Raw genomic sequence first — 27,414 nt, 5'->3', positions numbered from 1 at the left:
GTTTAACGGTCCATGTAAATAATCCAAAAACTCAAAAGTCCGAGGTGAGTAGATCTGAGTAGGTGCAGAGGTGAATTGCTGTTGAAGACAAGTGGTTGAAAGATTCGCAGTTAGTCCAAAGTATCGTGGGTCTCAAAAGTGTCCTTTGTTCCACAAAAACACGTATACAAGAGACCCAACTGTTTCCAGTTCGTTTGTTCTAAATTACATTGGTTTGAAAATAAAAGCATTTGAAGTGGCTTTAAAGCTGCAGTTTTTATGTTTCGTAAGAAATGCCCCAATAATATAGTCAACATATTTGTTTTTACAATATTCTGTTTACAATCACGGTAGTTAACTTGGTCGGTTTTCTGTATTTCTAAAAGGCATCATCTTAATGGATGTCATTATGGTGACATTTCTGTACCACTCTTTTCCAATATATTTATGTTTTTATTGTCTGCTTTGATTTTTGTCTTGAGTGTACCTTGTGAAAATAACAGTAAGAAATGAAAACAACACTTTCTTCGTTTCATGGTTCGAAGCGCTTTCCTGAATTGTGTAAAAAAGATGTTGTATAATTACCAATAGTCCAAAGTCCGATAAGATAAAATAAACTACTACTGGTCACCAAAAGGCCTTCTGTAATTTACAGCTAATTTCCTGATGCTTGTAGAAAAAGACTTTGGTTGGCTTGCTTGCTTTGTTCGTATAAATGTTTGCTCAATCATTGTAATATAAGATTGACATCAGCAAAAAATATAGATAGGCGGAGTTAAACCTGTATACATTATATTACGATTCCTTACCTTCAGGATAATCCCGGAGGATAATATCCAATAAAATTTAAGTATACAGGTTTAAACTCCACCTAAGCAAGCAAGCCGACCAAAGTCGTACTCCACAAGCATTAGGAAATTAGCTCTCAAACCTATTCCATATAGTACACTTAAAAATGTAAATGTGAAACAATTCATAGAGAAAAGTAACGGCCTTATTTGAAGGTTATTATGACAATAACACTTATAGTATGCATTGAATCTTCATTATCTGTCTAAGTCAAATAGTAAAATATATAATACATGTACGTAACATTTTATTAATTTAACAAGCGATAAAAAACAAAACAAATAACACAAAATGATAGTACAACGAATGTTAAATACAGAAAATATAAATGCAATTAGAAATCCTAACCCGAATGTTAATTGATCGTATATACCATGTCTACCAACAACTGTATATCTATGTTTCTTTATTCATATTTTTTTTAATCTAAAAACTAAAAATACCAACAACAAAAAAACGACCGACCATTAACATTAATTGATCAGCTATGAACATTGTTCATCATTTTTCCATTCACACTTGCCTCCTTGTTTTCTTCTGCATATGGCGGTCTTAAGGAAACAAGATTTTGAATTGTTTGACAATCTACAACTCATTGGCGATGATGCATCACCCTCTTCCAGAACCTGCAAAACATGATTTGATCAAATAAATTACAAAGTAAGTTACTATGATTCAAAGAACCGCGATGTCCATGCTAACTACGAAGTCGCATATATTTCACTGAGATAAATTTTCTAGAGGTATACGTACATGTCTAGCTAGTATGAAAACACACTCGGTATAGCTATTGAAGCAAAGCATTATAATAATACATTTAAATAATACATCTAATTATATATATATATATATATATATACATTACTTTACATATTTTGTTAATTCACTGTCTTGAACGAGGTCGGTGTGTCGATAAAATTTAATTGTGGGTGAATAACTAGTCTAGTTGCAGTTTTGTTATTGTTATTGATAATGTATTCAAATTAGTATATATTAGATTAAATATGATATTTATAACAGTTTTTTCCATTTTAGCTGAAATAGGTTATGCGGTGATAGATGAGAATCGTTAGAGAATCTACTATATATTTGTATTAGGCTAATAATTATTAGATTATAATTTCCAAAAAGTAAAGTTAAGTTGGAAGATATATTTGAAATTGATTTACATTGGTTTAGCGCCACCAAATTATTATCCATAAAAATGGACAGATGGACAATTTTTAAAAAAAAGACATGTGAGGACTCCATACAAGATTTTTTTTTTTGTAAAATAAGGAATGATATAAAACCAAAAAGACCAGCAGTGCCGCATCAAGCTATCTTTAATCTGTGAACAAAGCATTTTGACATTGATCCGATTTTACCATAAAACAAAATATTAGAAATGCCCTCATTTGGTAAAGCAGTCATGCAAATAAATTGAATTTCTATATTAAAATAGCTGCCACCATTTATATACCTCTACACTTAGTGAACTTTTCACATTCACAAATTTCCATACCTTGCATTTACAATTTTGAATGTACGAGTTTCTTCCTCTTGTAAGGAGATAAACCCAGTTTTCAAATGTCTTTGGAAAAAACATGTTGCAAATTTTGATTGTGTTTCCGTTCGATTGCGATCTCCCTGAAATGAATAGAAATTAAAGAAAGTATATATCGATATCAAATCGTTCAAATAAGCGAGTTGTCTCTTTCCACCTTCAAGTGTTCCATCAAATATTATTCATCTGACTGTACTTTGTACAAGTTTATGTAAATCCAAATGAGATTCGGTCAATTATTCTTCATAGAAATTAGTTATTACGGTTTAGCACAGGTGGAAAAAACAAGAGATCGAAGAAGGACAATCGGAACTAGTCGGAATAGGGCAGTTATGGCCTTATGATACACTAACAAATCTTTACACAAAAATAAGCAAGTCATGTCAAAGCTGCTATTAACCAATTAATTAAATAACATTAAAAGCTGTCCATTTTTTACAATTCCATGTGTCTGAGAACTTGTCTTTAATACAGGTCTGTGTAACTGTTAGTCTATGGAAAGGTATATATACTATGATATCTAGATTTCAATATTAATATCATAATTTCATAGTATACATTTCCATTTAACATATATTTACAACTCAAATCCCCAAGGATGACTGGGGAATAGATATAGGGTCACTTATGTTCTTCTTCCGACAGGCAGTAAAACCAATGGAAAAGTGGGGCGTCCGTTTGGCCGTGCAGGATGTACAAGTTCACAGCCACACTGTAAATATTGCGGACGCCTAACGCGTCCGGACGCGTTCCAATTTTAAACACAATTATGTTCGGTTGTTAACATTAGTGTTCCACATTGAACGCCAGCGTTAAAGAATATAACACATTGTGTTCAGTCTTTTAACGCATATGTTCAAGACCAGTGTTCTAAATTGAACACTTTAGTGTTCTAATATTGTAATGGGGAGTGAACAAATATTTCATCGCTTCAGAGTCAAACAGACGATGAATAAGGGTGATTCGTATTATAATTTGACGATAAATGTATTTTAGCTGTATCAACATATTAAGCAAATTATCAGTTTAGTAAAAACAAAATTAAAAAATGTTACAAGAGCGTATTTATAAGCGTGCAAATGATTGATTTTTAATATACATCTTTTTTCTAAACGACTTTAAAAGTTGTTTGGGTATATTTTTAACCAATGTAAATACGTAAATGCTTATGAAAGCGTTGCTATTGTAAAAGCGTTCTGGTGTCGAACACGATGATGCGTTAAAATTTACCATTTTCCCCGAACGCCATGTGTTCCAAACATGTCTGCGTACATAACAGCGCGTGACGTATTAATGTACCGGAAGTTTGGTTTTTGATCGCGATTGAAGAAGCTTCACTGAAGAAAATTAACAACAAAACATGATTTAATAGGTATGTACATCTATATTTATAACAAATTACGAACTTAAAATTTATTTTTTTAGTATTCAGTCAACACATTTCTACTTTGACGGGACACACTGAAGTATAAATGGAAGTAGAACATTTTGTTTGAACACATAACTGTGCTGTTATGCCATAATTCGATTAAAAAAGTAGGAGGTTCTTTGAGAGAATACATTTAAATGATCATGTTTTTTTTATTTTTAACCAATGTAATTTATACGTAAATGCTAATGATATCGTTGCTATTGTAAATGTGTTCTGGTCTCGAACATGATGCGTTCCAGTTAATCGTTTTCCCTGAACGCCATGTGTTCCAAACATTGTGTATAGAAAGCAACAAGAAGATCACGCGATTATCCACACTTTTGAGGATGTACATTTGTTAATAAAATAAAAGGATTTGTTCACATATACAAAAACTGTCATGACATTGCACGAATTGTAAGGAATTGACTGATATGCATTGCAAATCTAATAAAATGGAACAGGATCTGCCTATCCTTCCGGAGCATCTCAGATCACCCCAAGTCTTTATTGATTGATTGATTGGTGTTTAAGGATTTGTTCACATATACAAAAACTGTCATGACATTGCAATGCCAAGACAGAGGTTTGTAAAAAGGCACACTGCAAATTAACACACTAATTTTAAATTTCTAATGTATCTGTTTTTAATAGCTTTCTCATTCTTAAATACTTAATTCTTAGTAATTCATTTTAGTAAATGTCCGCTGTTGTGCACTTCATATTGTAATGTATTCCTATGTTACTTTTATAGGGTACAAACACAACTACAGTACTTAGGGGTAATTGTTCGTGCATACCTCGAGAATGAAGAGAAAATTTCGCAGTTCCAGAGATGACGACTTATCCTGCACCATAAAAGTACTTTATGTAAGTTTAAGAATTTTAGGAGTGCCCATTGACTTCTTACAATTTTTGAAGTTTTGTTAATGCAGATTTATCAATAAAATGTGCACCATTCACTTGTGTACATGAATCAGAAAACTAATTTAGTTAAATCCAGTGTAATTACATCAATTTAAATTGGAATTAACCCTATACAGATCATAAGTGAAATTCCTACATATCTTTTTGAAAACAGGCAAATAGTCATTAGTTTCTTGAAATGTTAGCAGTTAATTTAGTGACAAGTCTAAAGAAAAAGTTTTTGCCTAAAACACCTATGACCATTTGCTGTACACTTCCTATCATCTTTTTTCAAAAAGCTATAGAACAGGAGAGCCCCTATACTTGAAAATAAATGTATACCACTCTCTAACAAATGCATCTTATCAAATATTGCAAAAAAATTCTAATAATGCTGACAAATATAATGGAATTGCAAAAACGAAATAAAAGTTTCTAATTCTTAAGGAATATCGACATGATCAATAATTTATTTACTCATACACTTTATATTTGACATTTCAGAACTTACGGTTGATGGACAACAAAGTTAAAGAATAGTTATAACCCAAGGAGACGAATCCTCTTAAAAATGGAAGCTCAAAAACAGCTGTAGACGACTCAAATCATGTTTAAAAATACCAAGGTACATTTAGCAGTGTAAAATGAACACCGACTCGACTACTGACAGCATATATACAGGGTATTTTATGTTTGATATTGACTATCTGAGTGCTATGCAGGCTGTGGATTATGGAAATATTGGTGATAAACGAGCCATTGACATCAGTTTTTAGTAAAGAAATTCAGGACAGTGCATGACTTAAGAAGTTGAAAACGATGAGTTAAACTAAGCCACTAGACTTTGTTGTAACATAATAATTTTGAATGTGACGAAAATTTTGTCTGATTAAATATTTGGACACATTTTGCTAATCAAATTATAGTGTAATTTTTCGTTGTCAAATGTTATATTTCTAACTTGCCTAACTTGTCATTTTAAAGTTGCTTCAATATTTCACATTTTTGTACGTTTTATTAATTTTGCCTCTTTTAATCAATTAAAGATGTTTTTAATCAATAATTAAATTATTATTTTTACAAGACCACAATTATGTTTCAGAGAATGGAACACTTTTTTCTGGAACATGTAAATTTGTGTTCCAGTAGTATACACTATGTGTTCTGGATATTAACACATATTTATGGAACACAGTCCGAGTGTTCCAGAAGTGTAACAAGGCTTGGAACGCGTAACGGCGTACAATTTTGCGCACAAGGACATGTTCCAGATTCAAACACTAGGCGTTCAAGGAGTACACACTCCGTTCAAGAACAACACACATAGCGTTCGAAAGATGCACACATGATGTAAGAACTGGAACACCAATGTTAATATTTAGAACACTGTTACGCGTTCCAGATTCAAACACTAGGCGTTCAAGTAGTACATACTATCCGTTCAAGAATAACACATAGCGTTCGAAATATGCATACATGATGTTAAAAACTGGAACACCAATGTTAATATTTAGAACACTGTTACGCGTTCCAGAAGTGTTACAAAAGGGCGTTCAAAAAGTGTTCAAATTTTTAACACTTTTATTTACAGTGCACGTTCGTTCAGAATGGGGTTGGTGAATCCGATGTCACGTGTAGAGAGAGTGCCACGCTCTCTGCACGTTTAGAACCGTTGCAACAACTCTTTTCAGGGGTCCGCAGGCAAATTGTCCGTCTCTATCCAATATATCCTAATTTTCTAGTGGCAGTCAAAATTTCACCGACCTACATCCCGGGTGGACTTTATAACAGGAAAATGCATGAACTATTTGCTGCTGGACTTTAAGCAACCGAAAATCATTTACAACTCGAATAATCTAATAATTTGTCTAATTGATAGTTTATATTGATGATTACTTTATCGCAGATGTTTGTAAAATAGAGTTCAATAAAATATAGTAATTTTTATGTAAAAACGTATAATATGTACGTGATTTACTCACTAGCATCATAGCAGTCATATTTGGTCAATTTGTGATAGTGATTTACCAGATCTTGAGTTTATAAATGCAGCAAAAACAAATTATGAACGGTTTATATGTCAATCAGACACAAAAAAACTAGCGATTTTAAAAAGTTCTTTTCAAAGTAAAACTAAATCTATGTAAAAAAATGAAAACAACACGTTGTAAATTTCAAAATAAAGATAGGGTCTTTTAAAAAATACAAAAGGATATCTACAATCATAGAACTTGGTACAAAGATAAACGTTTGAGAGTATAGCAACCTCCAATATGTAACTTCATTTTTTTCATTTTATGATTAATAGACTTGTTTTAAGGCTAAAATGTAATTCTGAGTCCTGTTCCATATAAACAACTCCCAATGCAAGGCAGGTCACGCTGACCTATATTTTCTTATCGCATATTCCCATAAAATTTCGTCTGAAATCCTTTTTGGAATGCATGTAATTAGTTACTTTTTTCAGTCCTTTTCATTAATGAGAAAGTCAAATATTTTCTGATATTATATTTACGCATTTTTGATACGCAATAGCTGAATTTGTATAAAAGTCTGATAAAGGCATTATGTATGTCATACTGAGAATATATTCACAGGCAGAAGTAACCGGTCATCATTACTATAAAATCTCACCAGAAAATAAGAACAACTTTTGTCATTTTTTTAGGCGGATTTAACCGAACCTAAATGTCTTCTTAACTCACCTTTCTAATTACTGACATCACTGTGTATCATCGCCACCGGAAATTGGGTACCAACGAAGCGGAGAGAAAGGAAGAAATAAATAAACAAGGTAAGAAAACCATTTCTACCGTTTCGATGAGGTTACCGCTTTTGAAAGAATTTTCTGATATATAAAGCTTTAATTTTTTACGTCAACAAGTAGCAAACAAGACAAGATTTGGTGTTATTCTCAAAAACTGTGCACTTGGTACCAGAAATTTTCGAGGTCGATCGCCCTATGTCGCCCCGTTGGTCCGATAATCAACTGTTTTTCATTCTTTTTCCAGACAAAGTTTTAGGGATTAGGGAGCTACCATTTGATTTTTAATGGGGGGGGGGGGGGGGGGCTAGGATGAAATTTGAAAAAAATAGGCAGGACAGGAGTTTTGAGTAAAAAAAAGGCAGGATGAGACACTTGCAAAAAAAAAAGTCAGGATGACAATTTAGGTAAAAAAAAGGCAGGTTAAACTTAAAAAAAAAGGCAGGACCGAATACAGTGAGAAATAAAAAGGCAGGACAGAGATTACAACTAAAATAAATTGCAGGACAACATTTTTCATCCTAGCCCCCATCCCCCCCATAAAAATTAAATGGTAGCTCCCTTATGACAGTGTGACATCATATTTTCTGAAATTCGCTTTCAAAAAGATGTTTTCTAAAGAATATAAGTCAAAACGAATCCAGCCAAGAGTACGGCAACTTGCTCTCGAACTGTATGGCAACTTGCTAGTTTTATATTTATATGCCGTCCTTTTCAAGAAATTGTTCAAATATACCTAATTATACAGTTGATATAGAAATACAATCCGCTTGAGTGAGGGCATTGTAGATTTTGGTATACATAATATTATGCTACACAGTTATATTAGATCTCGAGCGTCATACCAAAAATATATGTTTTACCAAATGTATACATATTATATCAATATTTACCCTTTCAACATAATAAAACATTCCACGAAGTTTCCGTTAATAAAACCCTTTAAATTGTTACTAACTTCTAGTATCCAGTGTATATAAAGTGCGGATCCTGAAATACCATTTTCACTGTATATGCCACGAATTTCTAATGTAGAATGATAAATAAATAGACGTAAAATTGACGATTTTGGAATAAAATAATGAATAATACATTAAATGGATCGTTTTGATAAACTCATGATACAGGTATAAGAGATGCAGACGGGTTTATATAGCACATACAGCAACCAAGGTGTGAAATCGTTACTCAAATAGGTAAATATTAAGAATATTTCACGAACAGAGCGTGCAGGAGATTTAAAAGCTGCAGTAAAGTTTTATTGTCAGAAAAATATACATTCTAACATAAGCATTAATGTTGTATAACAATAAACAGATTTTGTTATTCAGTTTATTGATATTGAGTTAAATTCCACCAATTTGAAAGTGTTCATGTTAACTGTCGAATAATGATACAATACTTTTATTTTCACTGTAGGGGCGATTCATTTCTATTGTATATGTGGTGGGTTTTCACAGTAGAAATCTTTTTCATTTTCATCAAATAGAGCGTCAATTCAGCCGACTCGCTGACAAACTAAATAAAGCCAGAAGGATTTGATAATTCTTACTTTGTGATTGAAAGTCTAACGAACTACAAATATGAATTCCGTTAAAATAAGAGCTTTTATAGCTAAAAATATTCAGTTCTATTTTTTTAATAGTTTGTCAGGATATAAATATGAAGGTTTAAATTTATCCATTCCAATGACATTTAATTATTGAATACACATACCTTGCACAGTTAAGAACATTAACAGCCACCGAAAAACGATGATTAAATTTTGGGTTTCGGTCTATATCTAGTGCACTATACATCACATACTAATGAAACGTCATTAATGAATGCATCTTGGATAATAAAGAGCGTTCACACAACGACCTACATTTTACGCTTGGGTGACTGGTTACGTTTTCAGTTTATGTTTATATCTAAGGAGCTATATACATCACGTATCGATGCAACTTCATCAGAGTGTATATACTGGGCATAAAAAGTATACGCAATTTTGAAATTACAATGACAAATTGAGGACAGTTTATTGTTACAAGTTTTAATGGTTCTATATCACTGGTATCATAACCGTACAGTTGATTTTGGACGTTGCTGTGTAGATAGAACGTCCAAATATTTTTTCCGAAGACTTATGGCCGTAACAGTAGGTATAACATGTTTAGGAAAACAAAGTTCATTGCTTCCTGACAGCATTGTTTATTTATATGTAAGACTCTAAAGTGCGATGGTCTTCGCTAAAGTGCGATAGTTTGATACGCTAAAGTACGATGGTCTGTGCTATTTTATGGAACACGCTAATGTCCGATGCCTCAATACGCTAAAGTACGTTTTCCCGACAACAATGGAAATCAACAAAAATGAAAAAAACGAATTACCTTAAAATTGATGATGTGTATAAAACACTTAGAAAACCATATTTTGCAGTAATACGGTAAAATTAATTAATAAAGTAATATAAACTTTTTTTTTTGCTTGTTAAACGTACAGTGGCAAATATCACATGCATATACAGGACAATCATACGCATGACCATTTGATCATTTATACTGAAATAATTCTTGTATTTCTACTATTCATGTTAAGGTCACAAAATATAATTTAACCTAAGAGGAAAAGAAAATTCTGGAGCTGGCTCACTTGGATGTTGAGGAATAAAATTCGATCAATTTTAATTTAACAGCACCTTCTATGTTTGTAATCAGACGTTATGAATATGGCTTAAGACAGGTTCATAAAGTAAACACTAGCAACTGCAATGTAACCATTACACTTCTTTAAATAAAAAAATGAGACATATATTCTACCAAGACCAAATGTCGATATATGCAACTAATATAACTACGGCCTTTAATGTGGAGCCTTAGCCTACTCCGCATAGCAATCTATATATACACAGGGCCACACAATGACCAGTGTAAAAAAAAAAAAGAGACAGACAACGGCTTGATTAATAAACATAATAATAAACGAAAACCATTGCCTGTACCCCATTCCCGTTACACCGTCGCACTTTAGCGTGCTATACTATTGCACTTTAGCGTGTTATACTATCGCACTTAAGCGTGTCATGCCATCGCACTTTAGCGTTTGACTCCATCGCACTTTAGCGTATACCATTGCACTTTAGCGTGACCATCGCACTTTAGAGTACCATCGCACTTTAGAGTCCTACAACTGAACACCCATCATTAATTAAACAACAACAAAAATCATTAAAAGCACGATCACATTTAGTTTTCGAGTAAACATACCATGCTTTTATTAAAAGTTTAATCAAGCTTTTGTTACACAGAATCTTTATTTCGCGATGTTTACAAGTAATTTATACACACGTCTATTGAAAATAGTCACAACGAATGAGGAACCCGTTGTTATATTTCATTTATACATGTGTAAAGAACAAACTCCGAATTTCGTCATGTTTCGTTGTCTTTATAGAATTTTTAAAAGCAGCGATCAATATGGTAAAAATATGTACATAACATAATAATACTGCTTGAAAACTTTTCAAAGCTTATTCAATCAAGTACTTAACAACTTTTTAAGGAAAATTTGTCGTAAAAATACGTTGCACTCCTGGATTTTCTTCTCCCGAATATTTTCGAATCTCTGACACAGTAATAGCTAACTCAGGACGATGTGTCGCATATCATCACGATCTTCGTGTAAACTTTACCTCAAGATCAAAATCCTAGATTTTTAGAGTTATTTTTGCAAAATCTCTCAGAAACTGGATTGCAAAAGGGAGGGTATGGATGGGGTTTGCAGAATACAGAATATTGGGCCAAAAAAATAAAGAATAGAGAAAAATGGGCAAGAAAAATAAAGAATAGAGAATAATGGGGTGCTAAAATATAAAGAATAACTGCAAAAATTTAAGAGTTGGGTAAACATATACTGATTACAGAAAAGAACAATGTCCAGCATACAGTTATCAAGTAATTACAGAATTATGAGAATAGCCATTATTTTTTAAGATAAAGAATAATGAGCGAAAAATTAATGATACAGAAATGAAAGACCCCAATCCACACCCTCATCAAGTGCTCCCGATGAGGGGAATTCACTTGGTCCCACATTGAACATACACAAAATTCAGGTGCTTTAATTTTCAATATGAAATGCTAAAAATGTCAAATAGTTAAGTCGTTACAAACAATAAAAGATGGGTATTGCAAAGGAGACAGCATATGTTCTTTTCGATATTTTTAGAAACGAAGGGTACAGTACTGTTCGAAAACGCGCAACGAACGGTACAGTATAAACAATTTTAGAAACTGATGACTATTTAAAAAAAATTATAATAATTACAATGAACTAAGTATGTGGGATATATTCAGTAGAAAGATACACTCACTAACCTGCACATATATCAGTTGTATTTTAAAGTTATTTAATGTTTGCATTTTTGAAGCATTTTTAAGCGAGTTTTTGTGACCAATGTTTGTAAAAATACGTGAGTTTATTATTCAGTAAGTACAGTTCGAGTTAAAATTGGAATTATTTAATTAGTACTGATCACTTAACATGCATACAACGTACAGAATATGTCTAGGTTAGTCTATGAAAAGGTATATACTATGAAATTTAGAGCGAGGGGCTTGCCCCGAGCTCTTAATTTCATAGTATATACCTTTTCATAGACTATCCAATTTAGCACATATTTACAACTCGAGTAATCTTTTAATTGCTCTATTGATACTTTATTTTAGCTGACTACTTGTATCACATGTGTTTTAAAACGGAGCTCAATAACGAAGTTTTGTAAATCTACTCACTAGTATCATTGTAAATTATGTGATTTTAAAAGGCCCTTGACTCCAGAATGAAAAGATGGCAGCTGCTGGTGTAAGTATGTTTATTGATATAAAGCGGTGTTTTAACATCATGTACTTCTTTGCATGGTAAGATGACAAAACAAATTGACCAAAAGTAGGCAATAATTAAATTGCAGTGGAAGCTTTTCATGTCTTGAAAACATTTTTCAATTTCACATTAAAACTAAAGCTATAATAAATTTGAAACATATAGATAGTATGCAGTGGTGGATCCAGGGGTTGGGGTTTGGAAAACCCCCTTTTTTGGACGATCAATGCTTTTAAATGGGACATTTGGTTAGACCACCCCTTTATCCTGGGTTGGAACCCCTTTTAAAAATGGCTGGATCCGCCCCTGGTTTGTCCCCATAGATAGTCTATCGGATAGCCATTGAAAAGCAACTACCAATAGATCAAAAATACAAGGGTTTATGTTTTTTTTTTTTATTATTTCAAAAGTAAAAACTAAAAGATTTATCATGTATTTATATATATATACATGTATATAGGTGGCACATTCTCTTCAGACATTATCACGGTTTTTCAATTCATGACGTCGTCCTGAACATGCATGAAATATTTGCCACTGGACATTAAGCAACCAATAATCAATCAATCAATTCATGACGAAATAGATCAAGTTGCCTTAATTTCCCTCCACAAGGTTTCATAGTACACACTTTTTTTTGTGTACAAAGTAGTTGCATGGATGATAAATTATCACAATTTTAAGATGGCTTTGTACTCTAATCAAGGTATAAAAAACCATATTTGTTACTCTTTATTTAAATGAAAGAAACTTACAATCGTCAAAAACGTTTTTTAGATCCAAAGATTAAATAGCAGGATATTCAAAAAAATCAATGTGAAAACTAATTACAAACTATTTAATTTAATTTGGAACACAGCATTTTCTTTCAAAATAGCCAGTGGCAATTTTTGTTTTAATATTTTGATTACGATACAATGAAATCTTACCCTTGTGGTCATACATGCGTAGTTACTTAGTACACGGAAAAAGTATGTACCATGAAAATTAGAAGGCAAATTCAAGCAATTTCATTGGACGAGAAGTTGTAAGTTTGTGCTAAATTTTTGTATACAAAGTGTGTACATAACTCAGAATATTTTTGATATTATATATCGGCTTCTATCAGCTTGTTCTGTATCGCTTAAAAACGCACAATGTCCGCAATCAATTGTACGGTGGTTAAGCATGTACGATAAGTTTAGATTTTTAAAATATAAAGATCATCGATATTTAATCATCAAATGAATATGGTCAGTTTTTACATGTCCAATTATCACATAAAACCACAATGAAAATTATTCGCACCTAAAAAAATCCCACATCAGAAATGATCGCACTTACAGTGATAATGCATCGCACAAATGTCAAAATGAATCGCTTTCAATAACTTTATTCTAGATTCAGTTGCTTTAATAACATATTTTTGGACTTAAATCATGTTATTGTATATATAGTATAGTCATATTCTAATGAAATTGTGTTAAAAAGTACATTCAAATTAATTATTTTGTATTTTCAAAACGTAAACAAAATTTCACAATTGTATCATACTTTAACTTTGTTTAAACCTGTTTATTTACTTTTGACCTTAATTATTTATCCCTTATAATTTTTATAAACTATGTATTTGCATTCAGGTATCACAGATCAATTTTATTCGTTCATTGTGTGTTAATTTACGTTTTTTGATTGAGTTAAGCCTTCCAATTGATATTTTATAGTGTGTCTTTCTATGTTGTGATGTTATACTATTGTTTCAGAAAAGGGAGAAGGTTTGGTACCATTAAAACGTTTAATCCCGCTGCAAATGTTTGCACCTGTCCTTAGTCAGGAATCTGATGTACAGTAGTTTTCGTCTGTTTATGTAGTTCATACGTGTTTCTCGTTTCTCGTTTTTATATAGAATGCTCCGTGTTGAAGGCCGTACCTTGACCTATAATGGTTTACCTTTATGAATTGTTACTTGGATGGAGAGTTGTCTCATTGGCACTCATACCACATCTTCCTATATCTATGAACACAGTTTTTCCCATCATTTTTATTCTACAATAGTAATACTCGCATATGACAGTGAAAATGAACTATCTGGTTCACACTTTATATACACTGGTATCTATTTGTTTTATAGATTACATTAAATTTCTTATATATCCAAGTTAACGAGATATGCGAGGCAATGTAATGTAGTCAATTAACAATGAACAAATGAATAATCAGGAGGATTTTATCCGGATCGAATATTTTTTTAATCCGTTGCTACGCATACTTATTTTTTCCCCGTTATTTAAAAAAAAAATTGTAAACAATTGATTCCTGCATTTTGTGTTGCAGAATATTTATTTTCAAACACTTAAAATTCACATTTCTATAAAACCAAATATATAGGTCGAGTTTCATACATTCATAAGTCTAAAAACAGAGAATGTGTGTTTGAAAACAAAGTAACTACGTGCTGCTATAACTGTTAATGCAATTTTTGGTCTTACTTGTATTGATTTATAACAAATTCGTTTTGACACAATATAAATTTAAAGTAAAATTTAGACATACACGTATTAAACATCTTATACGTGAAAAAGTACTACTATAAAAAGAGAACTCGGGCGAATACCTGATCGGAATTATAGGCAAATTAACGATCATGCACGCCACAACTGAATTGAAGAACAAAGCCATGGAGTTATATCAATAAAATAAATCTGGCAAAGAAATCAAACATTTCTGTCATAAATTATTCCGACAATCACTTTAAACAATACAAACAATAAGACAAGCAAGGGGGCACATCGAGATATATGTTAGATAACTTGGCAGAAAATAACGTATATATAGGGCAACTAATTCGTGAAGACTTTGTAAGATGTAACACCACCAACTCGGACCCGATCTATAATAACATACCGGAAAGTAGTATATATATTATAGAGAAGTTTTCATTAAATATTCTTCAAAATTTGAAATATAATGTATACATAGTTTAGTTGCACTTGTCCATAGATAAATGTCCATGTATAAAGTTTTATAGACCATGTACAAATTTAGCCAGTGGGGTTTATGATGTAAGTAAACACTCGATTCAGATTACTAAATGACCATGTTACGTAAACCCCATTACACATGTTACTTTTAAGTGTATTGGGAAGGTTAAGAGTTTAAATAAGGGTAATTCAACGGTCACTTCAAAGATGCAAAATTTTAGTACCGACGTTTATTACTTTATTTGATTAATGGGATAATTTCTCCGGGTACTATATAAACAAGTTTGTTCAGTTGGTGTACTATCTGTGTATTCCAACTGAACAGAACTTTGTGTTTTTATTTTAAAGGTTAGTAAACTTTACACATTTTTTGTAACGATTTAATCATTTAAATTGAGAAAGAATTTGTGGTTAAAAGTAAATTTTTAAACTGTAATCTGAAAATAGAAACAATGTACTCTTTTAATTTTATCAATTTAATGAAAGCTTAATTTGTTCAATGTTATTTGATTTATTTACAACTTTATTGTATTTGTTAATTATTACTATTTTAATTTGTATTTTAATTTGATATTTAGTATTGTACAATAATAAACAAAACTGATCTGTGTATTCCAACTGAACAGAACTTTGTGTTTTTATTTTAAAGGTAACCGGACAATTTCAGAAACCCTAGTGGTATGATAAAGTCCTAAAAAACACGAACAGCATACAAATTACTTGTCAGCCACTTACACATACGAGTTTCATCCGACCTCCCTCTACACCAAGTCGAGTATAGTCTCACCCCAACTGACACCAAAATCAAGTATAAAATATATCTAAAAAACAAATTCCTATCCATAGTTGTAAACATCAAACTATGTAGAATATATATTGGTAATTTAGGTATCAAATGAAAGGCGAAGGACTGTCGATCCTTGTAGAACACCTTTTAACTGATAATTTTGAAAAATAAAAAAAATGTATGAATGAAATCTAAAAAGGAGGGCATATATTGCGTATTGCTTGTTTCTGTGGGAAGAATTATTACGTACCTATTCCGATAAGTAGTACGCTCTGATATATAAATAACGGTATATTGACCCCTACCCCAATAAATGCTTGAAATTGAAAAATTAAACACAGAAAGAAATGGGATCAAAAATAGGTGGTGTGCGTCTTTTTCATATTTTAGTACACAAACTGGCCTAAAAGTGAGATAAATATGTTGCACGAATAAGAGAAGTTATCTCAAGAATAAATTTATCATAACTTTAAAAAAAAACATATTATTTAGAGCATACACCTGAAGCCCTCAAGCTGTAACAATTTGTCTTTGGTTACCACACATTTATAGTCTGTCGTAATAGTAGTTTGGATGCTCAACGTCCTACAAAAGAACTAAATCCTCTAAGCCGGCGGTTTCTTTGCTGATTTGTTTTTATAAAATTATGTTTAAGGCACCAACTGTTTATCCTTTGAGGGGGGCATGATTTGTCGACTTAAATATAAAAAATGAGTTATTTTTCAATAATATACAGAAACTAGACATTTAGTTCGAAACGCAGTGTTTTAGTAATTCCCCCGACAAAAAAAGTATTTTGCTCACTTTCCTTTTAAACAGGAAATTAACTAAATCGTTTATTCAAGAAATTTAAAGTGTTGTATTGAACTTTCGAAAAAAAAATCCTTTTTCCTTATAACAAATAAAACATTAGTTGTTAAAAATATATAACGATATATGAATATACTTAGGATAGTTAGGTCGAAGAATCCATTTTTTTGATGACATTAATGTGGGTTTTTTTTTTTGAAATTCTTACCTTGTTTATTTATTTTTTGTCCTTCCTCTCCGCTTCGTTGGTACCCAATTTCCAGTGGCGATGATACACAGTGGATATGAAAGACATTGTTATTGGTACCTAAAACTTGGCAAGTAAAAGTCTTATTTATCTTAAAATTATATGCAATTGGAGAGAAAAAAAATATATAAAATATTTACCCATGAGGAACTGCATTGTTCCGATAGTATATGACACTCCACATGATGCTCCGGTTGAGGGTGTTTTAAATTCAAATTCGGAGCCAACCTTACCAATATTTCCCTAAAACATGAGGTCAATATTTTACTTTCTACAAAATTAAATATAAAAACAAGGAGATACAGGCGCTACTGCGTTTGACGGAAGCAAATATCGTTACATAAAGGACAACCACACACAGACAAAGATATAGCACACATTGGAAAAATGTGTAACTGCAAACTAAAGATAAAGAAATAGAAACCTCTTCGTCGTGATAATTGCAAAATTTTGTAAGTCTCTGGTGGATACTGCAACTAAAGAAACATACTAGATCCTGTCAAAACAAAGTGCAACTAAAGAAAAAAACAAGATCCTGTCAAAACAAAGTGCAACTAAAGACACATACAGTCAAGATCCTGTCAAAACAAATACAAGGTTAAATAGTTTTTAGAATATTGAATAAACTTTATTATCACATATTTGTTACGAAAACATTGAGTTTTGCATATACAACAACCGCAGATTTGCCCTAGTCATATATTCTTCTCGGGATAAATAATTTCGGCCCAAGGCAAATAACCGGTTTTTGTTTTATTAATGATGTCATAAGCGCCCCTGAACAACAACTTGAGGCAGATGCTCGTTTTGTCATTTGTAAATTAAGTAATATTCATTGCATGTTACAAATTAAGAAATTGCATTTTACAAATTAAGACATGTATAATTATGGCGGATATTCCCTTCCATAAAAACTATAGTCCTTGAATATTATAATGTCAATGTCAGACTTTCTTTTTGTGTTAGACAAGTGTGATTTTATATTTCTATGATAAATTCTTCTGTCATTTTATTAATCTACAGTAAATTGTAATTTCTTAATTTATAACATGTATTTTTTCCATCCGTTACATGAATTTCTACAATTCTTGGTTTGTGAAATGAATCTTCTTAATGTGTAAATGCAATTTCTTAATTTGTCAACGAAGAAAATTCGTTACATAAAATTGTTCATTTCTTAATTTGTGAAATATAATTTCTTTGTTTGAGTCACGTTTTGAGAGAATGTGTCCGTGTAATTGTTACCGCTGCCAGCCAATGAGAAGTTCCGCTTCTCAAGAAAAACTACAAGTTACAAATCAAGAATGAAATAGTTCCACAATATTCCGCACGAGGTCGCTGTGGATCTATGTCAACTCGTACTTCTGCCAACTCGTACTTTTACCAACTCGTATCCATTATTTAATTATTTATACGCAGTAAAGTTTTCAAAATACATTAAGGTACAACTTTATTGATTGGTAATCTGATGCAATTTGTTTTCAAATCAGAAATATCTAAAGTTAGTCATTCATCTTTAGAAGTAATTGATTTTATGAAATTGTTTGAACGATAATTTTATATCTCATATACATGTTGAATAATTATATTCATACAATGTTCTAATCACTGATCATTGTAGTCAGTGGCCGGGGTCAAGGGGAAAGGGGGGGGGGGGGGGTCCGGGGGTTGAAACCCCCCTATTTTTTTGACAACTAATGCTTTTGTATGGGGACATGGGGTTGGAACCCCCCTTTTTATATGACTTGCATGTGTTTAAACCTCCTTTTAAAAATGGTTGGACCCGCGCGTGATTAGTGAATAATAGGCTAGGACCTACAAAAAAAGAATGGGGTTGTTTAAATGAAAAGTAAACATAAAAGGATTTATGAAAACTCAGATTTCGGAAAAAATGCTGCACCAAAGTCCGAGTTTTACTTATTAACTTTGTAAAAGCCAAGCCGGGGGGGGGGGGGGGGGGGGGGGGGGATGTATGATCTTACATTTGTGTATCTAAATAACTGTAAATGTAAAAACTTTTGACAATATTCTATATTCCTGTGCTGGATTTATCGCTTTTATAAACTAACTAGAAAAATCTTGTTGAACACATGTTCATCGCAAAAATCAGTAAACAATATTCTTCTCTCTTATTCTATGAATCTTTTTTCACTGATTTGTTTACTGATTTTTGCGTTGAACATGTGTTCAAGAAGATTTTTCTTGTTAGTTTATATATGAAGGCATTTCGAATCTTTTTGAAGCGATAAAGCCAGCACAGGAATTGAACATATAGTCCAAAACATAAATATAATCGTCTGGTAGGTTTAAATTATCTACGTCAGTTAACATCGTTTCAACAATTAGATACCATGTCCAAGCAAAATGTCACTGAAATCCGGACACAGCAGTCTATTCTTCAGCCCACAACCATTTAAGAAACAAAACGTTAAGCTATCGTTGTTCAATTTATTTTCAATATTTACAGTTCCATTACTGATCAATTTCTTTTTATATAGGCCCCCTATCTGCCAGAAGTCGGTGGAGCATTTGCGTTCGTCGGATGAGGGGACAGCCCCTGTCGCTGTCTTTTGCTAGGTGGGGTATCACTAAACCCTTTTGGGGTGGTGTCATGATTTGTTGACGAAGAGCTGGAACGCTCTGTCCTACATGACCTACATGTAGATTCGTCAAATACAGTGCCAGTAATATAGAGCTGGTTGTCCAAGACGAATGATTAACTTTAGATATTTATGATTCGGAAACAAATTGCATCAGATTACCAATCAATAAAGTTGTACTTTATTTTATTTGTAGGGTTCTATATTTCATATAAAAGAACATAACAACTTTAATGCATATAAATAATAAAATATTTGGTACGAGTTGGTAGAAATATGAGTTGGTTGAGTACGAGTTGGCTAAGGTACGAGTTTACATGAATCCACAGCGACCTCGTGCGGAATATTGTGGAACTATTTCATTCTTGATTTGTAAAACTTCTTGATTTGTGAAACTTCTTGATTTGTAACTTGTTTATTTGTAACTTGTAGTTTTTCTTGAGAAACGGAACTTCTCATTGGCTGGTAGCGGTAGCAATAACAATGACACATTTTCCAAAACGTGACTCAAACAAAGAAATAACATTTCACAAATTAAGAAATGTAGAATTGTACGGAAGCCGGTTAGTGTCAGGGTGGAGTTTTATTTTTAAGTCGTTATAACGACTTAGCTAACTTGTTATAATGACTTAGCTAAGTTGTAATAACGACTTAGCATATTTATCTTACAAATTAAAAAATTGCATGTTACAAATTAAGAAATTGTATGGCAAGCCGTTCTCGTCAAAACTATGTTTAAACCATTTTTTCGAAAAAATTACACACTGAGAATTAAAAAAATCACACTGAGATTTAAGAACCTAAAATAACACACTGAGAAATCGAAATTACACACTGAGATTTTAAAATTACACACTGAGATTTGAAAAAAAGAAAAACACGCACTGAGAATTTAAAATTACACAATAAGATTCCCAAAATATTCACTGAGATTAATATGCAAATTACTAATGATTATTCATGAGATGAATAATTCAACAGATTAATATCTTCGTCTTCCGAACTCTTGTCATTATAATGAAATGCGGTTCCTACAACTAACATTTGTAATAAATTTCAAGACTTAACAACTTTTTTTTGCTATAACTCATACTCATAAGTGTGTTGCCTATAATTCAGATTATTACTAACAGTATATCGCGATTTTTTTTGCTATAAACTGTTTAAGCATGGTCCCTTTTCAAAAGTCTTTCAACTGTTACCCTTATTTCGCAAGGTAATCTTTTATATTTTTGTTACGTTTAGAATGCATTCTATATGCTATAATAGGCACTTCGGAAAAAATTCACTGCATTGTTTGTATTTTTGCAGATTGTTCCAATGTGTTCTTATAATTTTAATAACGTTTTTCACCATTTGGTTATATTTTGTAATGAGAGTAAGTGGGTATTTTTTTTGTTCTAATTGGTCTTTGATAACGTAGTTTTTCTATACGTTGTATTTTTAATGTTTGTTTATAAAACATTTAGCGCCAAATTGAAGGACTAACGAGTTCTGTCCCTTAGTTGTTTTAAGCTTGTAATAGATTCAGATTAAGTATGCTAATTAGATATGTGCGCATAAAAAGTGCGCACAAATCTCAGTGTGTAATTTTAAATTCTCAGTGTGTAGTTTCAAATTCTCAGTGTGTGTTTTTCAGTTTATTTCATCTCAGTGTGTCTTTTTGAAATCTCATTGTGTAACTTTCAATTCTCAGTGTGTAATTTTCAATTCTCAGTGTGTGTTTTTCATTTTTTGTAATCTCAGTGCGTTTTTATGAAATCTCAGTGTGTAATTTTCAATTCTCAGTGTGTGTTTTTCATTTTTTGTAATCTCAGTGCGTTTTTATGAAATCTCAGTGTGTAATTTATTCTCAGTGTGTATTTTTAGGTTTTTTAATCTCAGTGTGTTTTTTTTTAATTCTCAGTGTGTAAATTTTTCGAAAAATGGTTTAAACATAGTTTTGACGAGAACGGCTTGCCATAAAATTGGATATTACAAACTAAGAAATGTATAATTATGACGGATATATTAGGGGAGCTTCATAATAATGAAATTATTCCAATGGAGAAAATCAATGCATTATCTTGCCAGTCAGAATATTAAAGATTTGCCAGACATTGACATTATAGTATTCAAGGACTGTAGTTTTGAAATGTTGGGGAGCTTTGTAATACATGTAAGGAAATCATTTCAGTGGAGGAAAACAAATGTATGATCAAAATTCTTTGCACGTTTTTAGCATTCGTGTGAATAAAAAGATTATAACATGTCCTTTTCCATATCGGCCATGGTGTCAACCCTCGACCCAAATGATCCCTTGGCTATTGCCTTGGGATGATATGGGAGTCTCGGAATGATACCAGGGCCTATATGGAAAAAGACATGTTATAATCAATCATAAGTATTTAATGATTTACCCCTTAAAAAACAGCTTCTTTTTTATCAAAATTGTGTGCATGTAATTAAAAGGATAACACTTCTTTGGTTTAAATATATTTTGTGTCGTCAAAGCAAATCAGTACAGACCCTCAGCTTAACCCTCATCCATACACATTCTCCTTTTATCAGTCTACTTCTCAATTTTAAATGGGAGAGGGTTCAGATCTCAAACTTGACCACATGAAGCTTCTTGCTGTTGGCGTATAATTCTAACAATACTTCTTTGATTTTGATGCTCTTGAATGGTTTACAGCTTTGCATTCTAAACCTATGTTATCGATCGTCCCTGATGACGATTACCGGTATTTAAGAAACACATGAAGTGCGCTTGAAAAGTGGTACTATACAATTTTGTTACAACTGGGTCAGTGGCGCTGAACTAGTACACATTTTCGTTTAGGGGCCAGCTGAAGCCCGCCTCCGAGTGCGGGATTTTCTCGCTGTGTTGAAGACCCATTTGTGGCCTTGGGCTGTTTTCTGCTTTTTGGTCGGGTTGTTGTAACTTTGACACATTCCCCATTTCCATTCTCAATTTTACGAATCTGTTTGTGCAAAATTAAAAAAAAAGACGACACAAAGGTATCAATCGTAATCATAAGTCGAAGAGATGACTGTATCCGTGCCTCGTTGTCTATGATGTTGATTCTCTACTTATATGTTTTCAGTTGTATTTTATATTTCTGAAACTCACTAATATGTAAAAAAATAAATCAACAACCACCTGGATACTTACTTTTATTCTTTTTACGACTCGCACTGTGTATTTAATATTTTTTTGACCTGTTGGTGTCCGTTTCAAAATTACTCCAACTAATGCTGTTGAAATAGAATTCAAAGTCAACGTTAAAAGTATTAACTTATGGTCAATAAAAATAGATGTGAGGTAAACAAAAATGAGATACCAAACGTCAATGAGATAACAATCGTCAATGAGATAACACACGTCAATGAGATGACAAACGTCAATGAGATAACAAACGTCAATGAGATGACAAACGTCAATGAGATAACACACGCCAATGAGATAACACACGTCAACGAGATAACAAACATCAATGAGATAACAAGCGCCAATGAGAAAACAAACGTCAATGAGATAACAAACGCCAATGAGATAACACATGTCAATGGGATAATAATCGTCAATGAGATAACACATGTCAATGAGGTAATAATCGTCAATGAGATAACAAACGTCAATGAGTTAACACTCGTCAATGAGATAATAATCGTCAATGAGATAACAAACGCTAATGAGATAACACATGTCATTGAGATAAGAAACGTCAATGAGATAACAAACACCAATGAGATAATAATCGTCAATGAGATAACAAACGCCAATGAGATAACACATGTCAATGAGGTAATAATCGTCAATGAGATAACAAACGTCAATGAGTTAACACTCGTCAATGAGATAATAATCGTCAATGAGATAACAAACGCCAATGAGATAACACATGTCAATGAGATAAAACACGTCAAGGAGTGATATAATACACGTGAATGAGATAACACACGTCAATTATATACTACACTTCAAGATGTAATCACCCATTACTGAGATAACAACCGTAAATTAAATAGCACACGACAATGGTATAACAAACGACAACGAGATAAAAAAAACTTTAATGGGATAACAAACGTCAATAAGATAACTTGCGTCAATGCGATATCAAACATTAATGAGATAACAATCTTAGTACGCCAAAACAACCTAATACTATCTATGGTGAACATACAGCCTTCAACAATAAATAGTATTTGTCCAATTTTATCAAGTTATAATAAATAGCCCCAGCTTTAAGCTAAATAAGGGATATTCAGTCATAGATTTAGTGCAATTACATAGTTTTACTTTGATTTCACTTGATAGTATTCCAAAAGGCTGGTATTATACTGTTGTTATACAGTCCTTGCGTTTGATATTTTTGATTAAATTTTCGTTTTCTAAGAGAAAGACAGAGCGAATATGGGTGAAAATCAGTTCGCTAATTTATAGTTTGTATCACGACTGAAATGTTCTGTTTATTTTTTCTACAATGAAACTCTGCATAAGATCTTGTTAGACTATATTGTGTATGCCATTGCTGTTTGAAATCTATTGTGAAGTTAAGGTACCGATTTAAAGAGCTTTTGACGGCATGAATTATATCAGCGGGTATCATAAAACCGTTCGATGTTTTGGTATTGTTTTCATTTTGTTACTAGTAGTGGATTTTAAGCTTAGTACTGATCGGAAGAGTCATGCCGATTCCAGCTAATTTTGTTTTGTTTGGTTCTTATGTTACACAACCGATTCAGGTTAGGGAGTTTAGCCCTCTCACACATCTTTACCCCACCATATTCTTTTATGTGCTTGTCCCAAGTCAGGAGTCTGAGACTGTCGTTTGTCCCAAGTCAGGAGCCTGTGACTGTCGTTTGTCCCAAGTCAGGATTCTGTGACTGTCGTTTTTCCCGTCAGGAGCCTGTGACTGGAGTTTGTCCGAAATCAGGAGTCTGTGACTGTCGTTTGTCCCAAGTCAGGAGCCTTTGACTGTCGTTTGTACCAAGTCAGGAGTCTGTGACTGTCGCTTGTCTCATATCAGGAGTCTGTGACTGTCGTTTTTGTCTCAAGTCAGGAGTCTGTGACTGTCGTTTGTCTCAAGTCAGGAGTATGTGACTGTCGTTTGTCACAAGTCAGGAGTCTGTGAATGTCGTTTGTCCCAAGTCAGGAGTCTGTGACTGTCGTTTGTCCCAAGTCAGGAGTATGTGACTGTCGTTTGTCCCAAGTCAGGAGTCTGTGACTGTCGTTTTTCCCAAGTCAGAAGTCTGTGACTGTCGTTTGTCCCAAGTCAGGAGTCTGCGACTGACGTTTGTCCCAAGTCAGGAGTCTGCGACTGTCGTTTGTCCCAAGTCAGGAGTCTGTGACTGTCGTTTGTCTCAAGTTAGGAGTCTGTGACTGTCGTTTGTCCCAAGTCAGGAGTCTGTGACTGACTGTCGTTTGTCACAAGTCAGGAGTCTGTGACTGTCGTTTTTCCCAAGTCAGGAGTCTGTGACTGTCGTTTGTCGGTTGTCCCAAGTCATGAGTCTGTGACTGTCGTTTGTCCCAAGTCAGGAGTCTGCGACTGTCGTTTGTCCCAAGTAAGGAGTCTGCGACTGTCGTTTGTCCCAAGTCAGGAGTCTGTGACTGACGTTTGTCCCAAGTCAGGATTCTGTGACTGTCGTTTGTCACATGTCAGGAGTCTGTGACTGTCGTTTGTCTCAAGTCAGGAGTCTGTGACTGACTGTCGTTTGTCCCAAGTCAGGAGTCTGTGACTGACTGTCGTTTGTCACAAGTCAGGAGTCTGTGACTGTCGTTTGTCACAAGTCAGGAGTCTGTGACTGTCGTTTGTCTCAATTCAGGAGTCTGTGACTGTCGTTTGTCGCTATCTTCCATAATTGTTATCGTTGATAGTTTGTAACATAAAAGTGGTCGTTTTAGTAAACGGTTTTGGTTTGCTCATTGTTAAAGATCAAACAGCGACCATTATGAAAATGAATATGTAGTATGATTTCTAACGACACAACAGTTTACTATCCTCCAGAGTCCACAAGACGTAAATGTAAGCAAATACAGGTCATCGTTCAGCCTTCAACAATGAGCAAAGCACATATCGTATAGTTAGCGATAACAGTACAACGATTCAAACTTTAAAAAAAACCAGTTTTTACCCTTTGACATATTCATAACTCACAAATATGATGATGATGGATGACTGAAAGCACCACCACATTATCTAAATAAATTCACAGTTTTAAAAAAAATTAAAACAACACGTTATTAATTCCATGCGTCCGAAGCGCTTTTCTGGATTTTCCTTCACCAAGAACGCTCAAAGCCGAATATTTGAAAGCCGAGGATGTATAAGAACTGACACATTTGAAGAGCTATGTAACCAAAAAGTACTTAAAAAATAGCCAAATCCATCTAATGTCAACTTTGCCTGAGGGAGTTGAAACCTTAGTTTCTTCATAATTTCAAAATTTATAAATGGACAATTTTTAAAAAGGTTTGTTATTAATCATGTTTGTACCGAAGTACTGACTACTGAGCTGATGATACCCTCGGGGACTAATAGTCCACCAGCAGAGGTATCGACCCAGTACTGTGAAAAATGAACACGTTATTAATTTCATGCGTCCGAAGCGCGAATGTTAAAATGCGAATGAAATTTCAAACTATTTTATCAGTTACATTCATTCTATATGTTGTCTTATGTCAAATCAAAACAATTCGAAGCGAATTAAAACTGAAGATCAACTTTGCAACTGGTTTTGAAAAAAGTTGATTAATTTCACATTGTATTTTAAAATATACTTCATTCAAATACTTACCAAATGAATTTTGACAGAATATGGTTTGTGGATGTGTAGGAAAGCAGGAACATGCAGAAACATCTGGTGAAAACCATGACAATAAGGTTACAAAAACAAATACAACACCAATCATACACCCCATCCTTAGATATGTATAGACAACTACTTGTATCAACTATACAATGGAAAGACTAAAATGTGTGTTTTATACTACACGAAGTTTGGTTTACAAATGCATCCACATTCCATAAAAGATTAGTTCTATTTGCATAGTTAAAGTAAATTGTTAAATACTAAATTACCATTTAATTGTATGAAATAACCAGTTATATGCTACTTCCGCGTATAAATCTGATTAGAAATGCTTTATAATTGCATATTATTTGCATGAATTCATTTATCATTGAACATATGTTGAATAAAGTATATATATAAAAAAGTATGAATATAAAACTCTAAGTATGTATCATTCTGTTTCCTATTTTAGTTCGCTAATGTTGTAAAATGAGGACTCGATGGCCCAAATTTGATATACATAAAATGAGATGTTGGACAAACGTCAATGAACGAGAAATCAACAACAACAAGTGAATAAACCCCAGTAACGTCTAGAATTCAAATACCTTCTTCCAAATTACTGTACATGTAGTTTTGTAAAAAACTGCAGTTGTCTTCAAAATAACACTCTATTACAACCGTACCGCTTTTTTGGAGTAAACAATAGTGAAACACTGTCGATATTAAATAAGGACATATGGTATGATTGCCATTGGGACAACTACACATTAGAGTCCAAAATGGGGTGGGTTTCAGAATGTTTAGGTTCACCTGACGGCCTTAACCAATGAACACATATCCAAGACCGAATAGTCAGCTTTAAAAGGCCCCGGCATGAACAAAGTGAACAATTTAAAACGAAAAAAAAAA

General features: G+C 32.9%; 1 protein-coding gene across 1 annotated transcript; it reads right to left on the bottom strand.

The window, feature by feature from the left end:
• Positions 1-1,058: 1,058 nt before the first annotated feature.
• On the bottom strand, positions 1,059-26,679 carry LOC127711228 (metalloproteinase inhibitor 2-like). The gene is made up of 5 exons (XM_052217221.1): positions 26,506-26,679; positions 22,877-22,959; positions 17,263-17,365; positions 2,333-2,457; positions 1,059-1,454 (listed from the first exon to the last, which is right to left on the bottom strand). The coding sequence occupies exons 1-5, from the start codon at positions 26,627-26,629 to the stop codon at positions 1,314-1,316; spliced, it is 576 nt and encodes a 191-aa protein (XP_052073181.1). The 5' UTR covers positions 26,630-26,679; the 3' UTR covers positions 1,059-1,313.
• Between the last annotated feature and the right edge of the window lie 735 nt (positions 26,680-27,414).

This window comes from Mytilus californianus, unplaced genomic scaffold, assembly GCF_021869535.1.
Source record: "Mytilus californianus isolate M0D057914Y unplaced genomic scaffold, xbMytCali1.0.p SCAF_8, whole genome shotgun sequence".
Classification (NCBI taxonomy): Eukaryota; Metazoa; Mollusca; class Bivalvia; order Mytilida; family Mytilidae; genus Mytilus; species Mytilus californianus.
Note: the sequence above shows the minus strand (reverse complement) of the source record. Positions and strands in the feature narration are given on the sequence as shown.